Raw genomic sequence first — 13393 nt, 5'->3', positions numbered from 1 at the left:
ATGGCTTGGGAGACAATGGACTGGTGCTCCCTAGTGGGGTCATTGTCCAGGGTAGATAAGAGGAGGTGTCAGCGAGTTGTCATCGTGCCTCTGCTATGTACAGGTCGGTGCGCCAGATGACAACAGCACCCCCCTTATCAGCGGGTTTGATGGTAGGGTTGGGATTGTTGCGGAGGGAATGGAGAGCAGAGCGTTCAGAGGGGGTAAGGTTGGAATTGGAGCAAGGGGTGGTGAAGTCGAGACGGTTAATGTCCCGACGGCAATTAGAGATAAACAGATCCAGGGCGGGTAGAAGTCCTGGTTGGGGAGTCTATGAGGAGGAGGAGGGTTGGAGACAGGAGAATGGGTTATCAGTGGGGGTGGGAGAGTCCCTACCGAAGAAGTGGGCTTGAAGACAGAGCCGGCGGAAGAAGAGATCCAATATCCTTGTAAATATCCCTTGCACCATTTCTACGGTTTCCATATCCTTTCTATAGTGAGGCGACTAGAACTGAGCACAGTAGTCCAAGTGGGGTCTGACCAGGGTCCAATATTCTTCTGGGCTCCTAAACTCGATCCCACAATTGATGAAGGCCAATGCACCATATGCTTTCTTAACCACAGGGTCAACCTGCACAGCAGCTTTGAGTGCCCTATGGACTCCGACCCCAAGATTCTTCTGATCCTCCATACTGCCAAGAGTTTTACTATTAATACTATATTCTGTCATCATATTTGACCTACCAAAATGAACTACCTCACACTTATCTAGGTTGAACTCCATCTGCCACTTATCAGCCCAGTTTTTATCCTGTCAATGTCCCGCTGTAACCTCCGACAGCCCTCCACACTATCCACAACACCCCCAACCTTGGCGTCATCAGCAAATTTACTAACCCATCCCTCCACTTCTTCATCCAGGTTATTTACAAATATCATGAAGAGTAAGGGTCCCAGAGCAGAACCCTGAGGCACTCCACTGGTGACCGACCTCCATGCAGAATATGACCTGTCTACAACCACTCTGCTTTCTGTGGGTAACCCAGTTCTGGATCCACAAAGCAATGTCCCCTTGGATCCCATGCCTCCTTACTTTCTCAATAAGCCTTCGATGGGTTAACTTATCAAATGCCTTGCTGAAACCCATATACACTACACATACTGCTCTCCCTTCTTCAATGTGTTTAGTCCCATCCTCAAAAAATTCAATCAGGCTTGTTAGGCACAACCAACCCTTGACAATGCCATGCTGACTATTCCTGATCATATTATGCCTCTGCAAATGTTCATGAATCCTACCTCTCAGGATCTTCTCCATCAACTTACCAACCACTGAAGTAAGACTCACTGGTCTATAATTTCCTGGGCTATCTCTATTCCATTTTGTGAATAATGGAACAACATCCGCAACCTCCAATCCTCCGGAGCCTCTCCCGTTCCATTGATGATGCAAAGATCATCGCCAGAGGCTCAGCAATCTACAACACCAGTAGTCTTACCCAACCTCAGAGGAAAAAGTGCTTACTTTTTTACCTGTCGATGCCCCTCATAATTTTGTATACCTTCTGATATCTCCCTAATTCCCTTAATATCCAGAAATCTAGTGATATGTTTTAGAATGAGCCTGCAGTGTCCTCAGGGGCACGGAAATTTAAAGGCTCACCAGCCTATTATCTCCACCTTAAGCATTCTACTCCTTATTCTGAATCCAAAAGCCATAGTTCTAGATTCATCAGTCAGGAGAAGCAAAATTCCTCATCAACCCTAAAAGCCAGTTTAGAGCTTGTTTAAAAAAAAACACAAAATGCCTGCAGAACTCAGCAGGCCAGACAGCATCTATGGGAGGAGGTAGTAACGACGTTTCGGGCCAAAACCCTTCACCTGGAGGTTTCGGCCTGAAACGTCGTCACTACCTCCTCTCATAGATGCTGTCTGGCCTGTTGAGTTCTGCCAGCATTTTGTGCTTTTTATTTATTTCCAGCATCTGCAGAGTCACTCCTGTCACCTTAGAGCTTTTTTTTCTAAGTTTCAGTGATATTTCCTCCCATTCTATAAATACTGAGACCTTCAAAATAGAAGGACTTCCCTTCAGAATGCAGATGAGGAGGAATTTCTTTAGTTCGGGAGTGGTGAATTTGTGGATGGCTGCAGAGGCCACATCATTGGGTATATTTAAAGCAGAGGTTGATAGGTTCTTGATTAGTCAGGGCATCAAAGATTCCAAGGGAAAGGCAAGAGATTGTGATTGAGTGGGATAATAAATCAGCCATGATGAAATGGTGGAGCAGACTCAATGGGCCTTATTCTGCTCCTATGTCTTATCGTCTAAATTTTAGAGAATACAGGCAGAGTTGACTCAATCTCGTCAAATTCCTGCTCTATACTTATGGATCCAAGTATTTCCAACACACTGCCTGCCAGTGATTACATCTCAAAGAGGTGGTCGTGAAGATCTAAGACCACAAATATCAGCACAGAAATCATGTCTCCATTAGTCCTTGGAGAGTGATAATGAAAAATTACAGTTTCTTACTTGCATAAGATGGCTGTCCGCTTGGCATTTGAGAAGTTTTCCAGCTGTAGCGATTCCTGGGTGAGGAAGGCCACCGTGAGGTGAAAGTAATTGTTCCAGAGCTGCAAGGAGAGAGAGAGAACAGATGGAAATAATACAGAAGTACGGTTACTGTTTGTGTCAGACATACAGAGGATACAGAGGGACCAGCAGGAAGGAGATGTCAGGAGAGCACACAACAGTTCTCAGTAAGGGATCAGTGGTGAGCAGCTTCACGTTCCTGGGTGTCAACATCTCTGGAGATTTATTCTGGGCCCAACATACTTTGATGTAACCATGAAGAAGGCACAAATTCATTAGGAGTTTGAGAAGACTTGGTATGTCACTGAAAAAGCTCTTGCAAATTTCTACAGATGTACAGCAGAGAGCATTTTTGCCTGCTTGCACCACTGTCTGGTATGGAGGCTCCAACACACAGGATCACAAGAGGCTACAGAGGTTTGTGGAGTTTGGGAAATATATGACAAGTACCAACGATGGCTTAACTATTCCCCAGAGCACTGAGCGTTCTGTGGATGTTATAGTGTGGGAGAAGGTCACTGGGCCATCTGGCTTCTTTTCCCTGCCGTTCTTTTCCCTACTTGCTCCCTGCCAAGATCAGTAGTTGCCATGACTACACTGCACACTCCTGATAAAGGGTCATCCTCACCTGATGAGAAAGCAGACTGGAGTCTAGACCTACAGTCCTCACTCTGCTTTCAAAGGCCAGCAACATGTTTGCATGACGAAGGATAGATAAGAGACTGTTCGATAGGTATACGGACTTAAGAAAATTGGAGAGTGGGAAGTGTTAAATTGACACAACATCGTGGGCTGAAGGGCCTGTAATGTGCTTCCTTGGACAGATATCCGACTGACAAACCAGTAAGGACAAGCGCTGGTGGCACTGCAGGTGAGCAACTCATCAGAAAATGTCGGGATCCAAGTTTCTTGCATTCAGGAGACATGAGGATTGGTGAACCCATAGGCGCATGGATCAGAAAGATCAGAATCCAAGGACCTAGTGACTGGGATCCCATCATCAGCGAGTCAGGAGTTCAAGATGTGGAGAGAGTATGGGTACTAGTATCAGTTTATTATTGTCATATGTACCAAGATACAGTGAAAAGTTTGTTCTGCATAATTTTCATACGGATCAACTCACTCTCGCCTGATGGTTTTGAGTCAGGAAGGTCCATTACTGAGGCAGAATGAGGGTGTTAAGTTTGGCATTGAGCAGTGTTGGAATATGGGAACAACTTCACAACATATGCCAGTGATACTAAACCTGATTCTGATTCTAAATGTGCAATACAGGCATTAGAGGCCTATGGTGCAAAGCAAATACCTATGCACACACTGAGAGTGCTTGGCCTGAAACCACAAGCACATGTGCAAATGCACAGGACACTCATAAACATGCACAAGGACATTAAGGGTATAGTAGATTGAGGGGAGTGATGCACCATCAATCACTCTCGGAGACTGGAAGTGAACAATAGGCTCTTTTATTAGCAGCAAAAGGGAGCACGACATCTTGGACACTGAGGGGGGAGCAGTGCCCCAATCGCCTTTATACAGGGGTCTGTGGGAGGAGCCACAGGAGCAGTCAGCAGGGGGGGCGTGTCCAGACAGGTATACATAGTTTACCACAGGGAGATTTGATAGAGCCATACAAAATCATGAGGGGTACAGAGAACATAAAGGCAAGCAAGCTTTTTCCACTGAGGCTGGGGAGATGAGAGCTAGAGCTTATAGGTTAAGGGTGAAGGGTGAATGTTTAAAGGGAACATGAGGGGCAACTTCTTCACTCAGAGGGTGGTGTGAGTGTGGAACGAGCTGGCAGTGGAAGTGGTGGATACGGGTTTGATTTCAACATGTAAGAGAAGTTTGGACAGGAAGGATGTGGAGGGCTGTAGTCCAGGTGCAAGTGCAAGCTGAGGGGACTGGGCAGAATAACTGGTTGGCTCATACTGGATAGATAGGCTGAAGGCCCAGGTTCTGTGATGTAGTGGTCCGTGACCCTATGACAAACACATACACCTGACAAATGACACATAACCTACTCAGAAACAGCATGATTGCAAAACCACACATGTAGCACATGCGGAATGTGTGTACCGTGCTCTGGGACCAATATCACACTCACTGTACACTCACCTGCACACAGTTCAGCTATACAAGTAACAATGCATTCACAACATGTGTTTATGATGTGTAAATCTACACATACAAAGACAAACATATGTGCGTAATGTAAACATACATGCACAACCATACACACTCATGCAAATAGACACACACACGCACACACACAAGCGCATTGTAGAGTGCATGAGTGACACTCTCTGCTGAGCTGCTGTGCACACATTCCCTCCCCCCAGTGTGAAAACATCCAAGCTTACCTGCAGCTCAAAACTTGAACTGTTCAAAAACATTTTGTTCAACGTCTCCGCATACTGGTTGATAGCACGTAGGAAGACCCTGCAGAGATGACAAGAGATTATCACCAAAGGCATCCCTCCACATTAACAGCATCAGCAAACACCAGAAATAAACTGCAGGTACAAGAAGCAAAAAGGAAGATTTATGATTCACGTCGAGGACTAACAAAAAGCAATCAAAAAGGACAATGGAATTGTGTGCCTTTATCTGAAGGGGATCTAGATTACAAAGTGGAGGAGGTTCCAATTCAATTGTGCAGAGCCTTTTGGTCAGACTCCCACCTGGTGCAATGCGTAAAGTGCTGGACATCATGCCTTTCAATGGATATATTGGCCTCAGTTTGCTTACTTGGGTGGCAGGATGGAGATGTGACTCTACAAAGGAGGTGTAAGGTGCTCCTGCAGGAGGTGTAAGGTGCGCCTGCAGGTCACCCTTGGGCAAGGTGTAGCACCTGCTTAGCCCCCCGATCAGGGTCACGTGAAGCCAAGGGAACAGGTGGTGGATGGTCGTACGAGCGGCTGGGGCATTATCACAAGTCCTGGTTATGTGACCACTGACGTCAGGCAGACAATCTCTGAAGCGCATTGATAATGGCTGGGGTTAATCATCTTGACACTGCCCGGAAGAAAGCAATGGCATACCACTTGTGCAGAAAATTTGCCAGAAATAATCATGGTCATGGGACCATGATCACCTACGTTGTACAGTATGGCATATGATGATGATGAATGTACCAACAACTACCACGTTCTCTGGCAGCATATGTTGTTGTTTTTTTGGTATGTAGGGATGGTTTTGGAGATAGAGAGGGGAATTAGGGAGCCCAGTAGGACCAAGGGAAGGGAAGTGGGGAAATGAGAACAGACCAGAGTCTAGACCTCCGAAAAAGTGCAGTGCAGGTAAACGATAAAATGCAAGATCATAACGAAATAGATTATGAGGCCAAGAGTTCAGCTTATCATACAAGAGGTCAGTTCAAGAGTCTGATAACAGTGGGACAGAAGCTGCCCCTTGAGCCTGGTGGCACTTGCTTGCAAGCATTTGTAACTTTTTCCCAATGGGAGAGCAGAAGAGAGAGAATATCTGGGATGGATGTGGTCGTTGATACCAAATATATGAAGGTTGGAGACAGATTCTGGAGAGGGATAAGCAGGAACACGGAGGGCTACCAGAGATGGACTGTGCCAAGTAAAAGAGGTGAGAGTGGGAACTATTAGGGAGAGGTGAGTGGCAGATGGAACCAGAGCAAGATAAGGACATGTGCTGGGTAGGAGAGGAGTGTGGGGAGATTGTGGTAAACTGTCTGCAGTGAACCAAGCAAGTTTTACAGTGATCCTGTCTGTCATTACTGAAACTAGGTTTTTTAAAATTCAAAATTCCATTTTGCCAGGACCTGAGGGACTGTGTTATTGGGAGAGCTTGGGCAGGCTAGTTCATTCCTTGGGATGCAGGAGAACGATCTCCTGCATGAGACGACAGATAGGGTGAATATCTGTAGCCCTTATGCCAGGGGAGTAGAACTGAAAATCAGAGGGCACGAGCTTGAGGTGAAAGGTCAACGATTTAGAATGGACATGGGGACAACTTCTTCATGCAGAGGGTGATGTGGGTATGTAACAATTTGCCAGAGATAGTGGTTGAAGAGGAATAACAGCTTTTAAAAGACTTCTGAATTAGTACCTGTATTGGAAAAGATGTCAAAGTAAATTTATTTTTGAAGTACTGTATATATACTGTATGTCACCATCTACAACCTTGAGGTTTGTGTACTTGCAGGTATTCACAGTAGAACAAAGAAATACAAAAGAATCAATAAAAAAACTACAAAGACTGACAGCTGATCAATGTGCACAAGACAAGCTATGCAAATACAAAAAAATAGTAATAATAATAATGAATAAGACTCAAAGGGAAATTGCAGGTTGCAGATTGCTGAGTTCATAGTTCAGAATAAGTATAAGTGACTGTGGACTTTACAAAGGGTATGATGAATCCTCAACAAGGGATCAGAAATGGAAAGAGTGAGCAATTTCAAGTTCCTGGGGGGTCTACATCTCTGAGGATTTATCCTGGGTCCATCATATAAAAAAGGCAAGAGAGTAGGTGTATTTCATTAGGCGATTCAGGAGATTTAGTATGTCACCAAAGACACTCACAAATGTCTACAGATGTACCATGATAGCATTCTAACAGGCTGCATTGTTGTCTGGTATGGGAGGTTGTGGGGAAGCACTGTTCAGGACTGAAGTAAGCTGCACAGAGCTGTGAACTCAGACAGCTCCATCATGGGCAGTAGCCTCCCCAGCATCCAGGACATCTTCAAGGGCAGTATTCATTATTCAGGACCCCCATCACCCAATACGTGCCCTCTTCTCATTGCTACCATCAGGGAAGTGGTACAGAAGCCTGAAGGCACACACTCAATGATTCAGGGACAGCTTCTTCCCCTCTGCCATCAGAGTTATGAATGGACATTGAACCCACGAAAACTACCTCACTACTTTTCTTTTTGGACTACTTATTTAATTTAACTGTTTAAATATATATAATGACTGTAATCCATTTATTTTTTCTACATCATCATACAGTATATCGCATTGTACTGCTGCTGCTAGGTTACAAATTTTACAACAAGCTGGTGATATCAAATCTGATTCCGACTCTGATTTTTACTGTCATTCACTGTTTTTTTTACTACGTGTTGCAGTGTACTGCTGTCACATAACAGCACATTTCACAACGTACGCTGGTGATACTAAACTTGATTCTGATTCTGATCCAGTAATTTTGTGAGCTGCTCAGAAAACATCACCGACTACCGCCAGCACCATCCTGAAGAGGGACATGGATCAACACGATTAATTAGGGCGAGCTTAGGTAGACATCATGGTTGGTATGGCCCAGTTGGGCTGAAGCATGTGTTTCCACGCTGTATACTCTATGACTCTGTAAATGTCTTTGATTGCTTGAAATTTACATTCTATCAGCTGCCCTGGTGGGATTCAATTTCATGTCTCTGGATCAGTGATGCAGGTCCCTGGGTGACTGTAACTTCCCACCATGCTGCCTTGCTTTGCACTTCCATTGAGCTCAATGAGTCTATGAGGAACCAGGGACTTATAACTTAGCATAAACCAGTGTGGCATCTTGTTTAGCACAGAGCATCAATGCACAAATAACCTGTCTCTGTGCAGTAAAAGTGAAATAATGTGCATTCACTAGACACAAACATCTCCCAGCTAAACTAGAGACTTCTGGCCATTGCTAACAAGCAATGAATTGCTCTTTTTCTACTAAGGATGAGTGTGACGTTGTTTGAATGCTGAATCCTGACGGCTTCAATGAGGCACAGTTGACACTGTACCAGAGAGTGTGACACCTCTGAATTAGCTCATACACACGGCTGAAATTACATGATTTACCGTGCATCCTGAAACTAATTGCTAGATCTGGTGACGTTAGTTCAGCTCCGACACACCACAGGCCAAGGAACACCCTTCATTAAGCCCCATGGATGTCAGAGAAGATGAGTTAAAGCGGTAAAAGAGAGTATACTTATTTGTCAATGTCTGTACCTCAAAATATCAAGACACACGTTTAAATGCATCGTTTTGTGTCATCGACTGACGCAGTCTGACGATATGCTGGAGAAAGCCTGCAAGAGTTGCCACACTTCCAGTGTGCCCACAACTCACTAACCCTAGCCTGTATGGCTTTGGAATATGAGTGGAAATCAAAGAACTTGAAGGAAACCCGCATGCAGTCACAGGAGAACTTATGAACTCCCTACAGGCAGCGCCTGGAATTGAAGACTGATCGCGGATCGCTGGCGCTGTAATAGCCAACTGTTACCCTTCCATGCTGCTCTTACCAAAGCAACACGTGCTGGCTGAATGGTGAGACCCGACGCAGACTGGGGGAGCGCTTTGCAGGGCGCTTTCACTCTGTCAGCCGCAAAAGGCAGGATTTCTCTGTGGCCACACATTTCAATTTGGCTTCCCATTCCACTTCGGACACGTCTGTCCATGGGCTCCTTTCCTGCCAAGACGAGGGCGCTCGCAGGTTGAAGGAGCAACACCTCATATTCCATGTGGCATACTTCCAACCCGACAGCAAGAACAATCTCTCAAACTTCCTGTAATTTCTCTCCCTCCCCTTTTCCATTCCCATTCAGGCACCTCTCTGATTCCTTCTCCTCTCTCCTATCAGATTCCTTCTTCTTCAGCCCTTTAGCTTTCCCACCATCACTTCCCAGCTTCTCACTTCACCCAAACTTCCCCTCAACTGGTTTGACCTATCACCTGCCAACTTGTATTCCTACCAGTTCCCTTATGTTCTTATTCTGCGTTCTTCTCCCATTCCTCTCTAGTCCTGATGAAGGGATTCAGCGGAAGATTCTATATAGTCAGAGGAACAGACAGGAGATAATGTGGATGTGAATGTGACACCGGGATGATATATTGCCTCCCAGGTGCCAGGGTCAGGGATGTCTCAGGTCACTGCCATGGTATTTTAGAGAGGCAGGGAGAGCAGCCAGATATCTCGGTATGTATTGGTACCAATGACATAGGAAGGAAAAGCAAAGAGGTATTGAAGAGAGTATTTAGACAGCTGGGCAGAAAGCTGAGAAGCAGGACCTCCAGGTTATAATTTCTGGATTGCTACCTGTGCCTCATGCTAATGAGGGTAGAAATAGGATGATTTGGCAGATAAATGCGTGGCTGAGAAGCTGGTGCAGGGGGCAGGGCTTCAGGTTCTTGGATTTTTGGGATCTCTTCTGGGGGATATATGAGCTGTAGAAAAGGGACAGGTTGCACCTGAACCTGAGGGGGGCCAAAATTCTTGCGGGCAGATTTGTTAGAGCTGTCGGGGAGGGTTTAAACTGATTTGGCAGGGAGTGGGAACTGGAATGAAGGGACTCAGGATAGGATAGATGGTAATAAAACAAAGGTAGTGTACAATCCAACTGTCAGGAAGGGCAGGCAGATGATTGGTCGAAATAGCTGCTGGCAGGGAGAGTATCCGTGCATTGGGGATGCAAAACCAATAAGTTTAGCAAATAGAGCACTCAAAGTGTTATATCTCAATGCATGGAGTATAAGAAATAAGGTGGATGATCTTGTTGCATGTTTCCAGATTGTCAGGTATGATGTTGTGGCCTTCACAGAATCATGGCTGAAAGATGGTTGTAGTTGGGAGCTGAATGTCCAAGGTTACACCTTGTATCAGAGGGATAGGAAGGCAGGCAGAGGGGGTGGCGTGGCTCTGCTGGTAAAGAATGGCATCAAATCAGTAGGAAGTTGTGACATAGGATCAGAAGATGTTGAATCCTTGTCAGTTAAGTTAAGAAACTGCAAGGGTAAAAGGACCCTGATGGCAGTTATATAATGAGGCCTTCCAACATTAGCTGGGATGTGGACCAACATGAAATAGAAGAGGTGTGTCAAGAGGGCAATGCTATGATAGCCATGGGAGATTTCAACATGCAGATCAATTGGGAAAATCAGGTTGGTAATGGATCTCGAGAGTGAGTTTGTTCAATGCCTTTCAGATGGCTTTTTAGAGCAGTTTGTCATTGAGACTACTAGGGGATCAGCTATATGGAATTGGGTGTTATGTAATGAACTGGAGTTAATTAGGGAGCTTAAGGTAAAAGAACCCTTATGAGACAGTGATCACAATATGACTGAGTTCAATTTGAAATTTCATAGGGAGAAAGTAAAGTCTGACATAGCAGTATTTCAGCGGAGTAAAGGAAATAACAGTGCAATGAGAGAGGCATTGGACAAAGTAAATTGGAAGGAGATGCTGGCAGGGATGACAGCAGAGCAGCAATGGCTTGAGTTTCGGAGAAAAATTAGGAAGGTGCAGGACACATGTGTTCCAAAAGCAACGAAATACTCAAATGGCAAAATAGTGGGTCTGAGAAAGAAAGTCAAACTCATGTAAAAACAAAAGAAAATGCATACAACAATACAAAAATTAGCAGGAAGATAGGGGATTGGGAAGCTTTCAAAAACCTACAGAGAGCAACTAAAAGAATCATTAGGAGGGAAAAGATGAAAAATGAAAACAAGCTAGCAAACAGTATCAAAGTGGATAGTAAAAGGTTTTTCAAGTACATAAAAAATAAAAGAGAGATGAGAGTGGATATAGGACCGCTAGAAAATGATGCCAGTGAAATAATAATGGGGACAAGGAGATGGTAGATGAACTAAATGAGTATTTGGATCAACAATCTTAATAATGTAGCTGGCGAGCAGCTGGGTGACTGTCAGGAGGAATGGAAATATAAATAGGCTGTTAGAGCAAAGCACACCTGTGGCCATTTCCCTCAGAAACAACTTTGGATACTTTTGTGGGGGTGACCTCCATGGGGAATGCCATGATGACCGAGTTACAGGCACTGAGCATGGGTCCATGGTGCAAAAGGGAAAGAGAGAGAAGAAGGGAGTGGTAGTGATAGCGGACTCGATCGTGAGGCGAATAGACAGGAGATTCAGTGTACATGAATGGGACACCCAGATGGTGTGTTGCCTCCAAGGTGCCAGGGTCAGAGACATCTCCGATTGTGTCCATAACATTTTGGAGAGGGAGGGAGAGCAGCCAGAAGTCTTGGACATATTGGTACTATTGACATTGGAAGGAAAAGCAAAGAGGTCTTGAAAATAGATTTTAGAGAGTGAGGTAGAAAGCAGGCAAGCAAGACCTCCAGGGTTGTAATTTCAGGATTGTGGCCTGTGCCACGTGCAGCAATATGCAGTCAGTTGATATAAGACTGCTAGAAAATGAGGCAGGAGAAATAATAATGGGAAACAAGGAGCTAGCAGATGAGCTAAACGAGTATTTTGCAACAGTCTTCACTATGGAAGACACTAGAAGTGTGCCAGATGTTGTAGTGTGTGAAGGAAGAGAAGTGTGTAGCAACTATTACAAGGTACTCAAAAAGCTAAAAAACCAAATGGTAGCTAAGTCACCCAGACCAGATGATCTGCACCCTCGGGTTCTGAAAGAGGTAGCGTTAGAGATGTTGCCAGCATTAGCATGATCTTTCAAAAATCATTGGACTCTGGCATGGTGCCAGAGGACTGGAAAATTGAAAATGTCACTCCACTCTTTAAGAAAGGAGGAAGGCTGCAGGTATTACAGGAACATTACTAACATGGTTGGAGCATTGACTGATTGGAAGGAGGCAGTGAATGCAAATAAAAAGATCCTTGTCTGGTTGGCTGCCAGTGAAATAGATGAAATAGATGGCTTTGTTGCCAAGTCTGCAGATACGATGATTGGTGGAGGGGCAGGTAGTGTTGAGGAAACAGGAAGGCTGCAGATGGATGGAGAGATTAGCAAAATGGGCAAGAAAGTGGTAAATGAAACACAATGTTGGAAAATGCATGGTCAGGCACTTTGGTAGTAGAAATAAATATGCAGACTATTTTCTAAATGGGGAGAAAATCCCAAGCTCTGAGATGCAAAGAGACTTGGGAATCCTTGTGTAGAACACCCTAAAGTTTAACATGCAGGTTAAACTTGGTGGTGAGGAAGGCAAAGACAATGTTAGCATTCATTTCAAGAGGTCTAGAATACAAGAGCAAGGATGTGATGCTGAGGCTTTATAAGGCACTGGTGAGGCCTCACCTTGTGAACAATTTTGGGCTTGTCATCTAAGAAAAGGTGTGTTAGTATTGGAGAGGCTCTAGAGGTGATTCACAGGGATGATTTCGGGAATGAAAGGGTTATCAAATGAGGAATATTTGATGGCTCTGGAATTTAAATGAGGGGGGAATCTCATTGAAACTTTTCAAATGTTGAAAGGCCTAGACAGCGTAGGTGTGGAAAGGATGTTTCCCATGGGGTGGAGGGGGGGGGAGATTCTAGGAGAAGAGGACACAGCCTCAAGGTAGAGGGTTTGCCAATTAAAACAGAGACGCCGAGAAATTTCTTTAGCCAGAGGGTGGTGAATTTGTGGAATTTGTTACCACAGGCAGCTGTGGAGGACAGGTTGTTGGATGTATTTAGGGTAGAAATTGATAAGATTCTTGATTGGACACAGCATCAAAGGTTACAGAGAGATGGTCAGGGAATGGGGTTGGGGAGGGGAAGAAAGGTTCACTTATGATTGGATAGTGGAGCAGATTCGATAGGCCAAATGCTCCAATTCTGCTCCTGTACCTTATGGTCTAATCCTTAAATCTTTACCTTGGTTGGCATCAACCAGCTGGGGTGAAAGTCCTGCTTTTTTGCTGTTGGATTCCATGACTCCATTTCTAAAATAATATTCATACATTCCAAATCATGCTCATGGAGAAAGAAGATTGACCTCTGACCGTTTGCCCTCATAGCAAGTAGTGACTCTCAGGCCAAATGTCATGTCTACCTTGATTCTCATTATGAAACCTAATGTACATAGACAAGCTT

At 44.7% G+C, this 13393-nt stretch overlaps 1 protein-coding gene across 1 annotated transcript in view; it reads right to left on the bottom strand.

Moving 5' to 3' along the window:
- The window catches only part of LOC132391940 (dedicator of cytokinesis protein 2-like), a 1209929-nt gene that overhangs the window by 244077 nt on the left and 952459 nt on the right, over nt 1-13393 (bottom strand). The window contains exons 30-31 of the mRNA XM_059965744.1: nt 4936-5014; nt 2513-2613 (exon numbers count right to left, since the gene is read on the bottom strand). Of these exons, the coding sequence (XP_059821727.1) occupies nt 2513-2613; nt 4936-5014 (180 nt within the window). The remainder of the gene's footprint in view (nt 1-2512; nt 2614-4935; nt 5015-13393) is intronic.

This window comes from Hypanus sabinus, chromosome 3 (assembly GCF_030144855.1).
Source record: "Hypanus sabinus isolate sHypSab1 chromosome 3, sHypSab1.hap1, whole genome shotgun sequence".
In the NCBI taxonomy this organism is placed as follows: domain Eukaryota; kingdom Metazoa; phylum Chordata; class Chondrichthyes; order Myliobatiformes; family Dasyatidae; genus Hypanus; species Hypanus sabinus.
The sequence above is the reverse complement of the archived record's forward strand: the minus strand, read 5'-3'. Positions and strand labels throughout refer to the sequence as shown.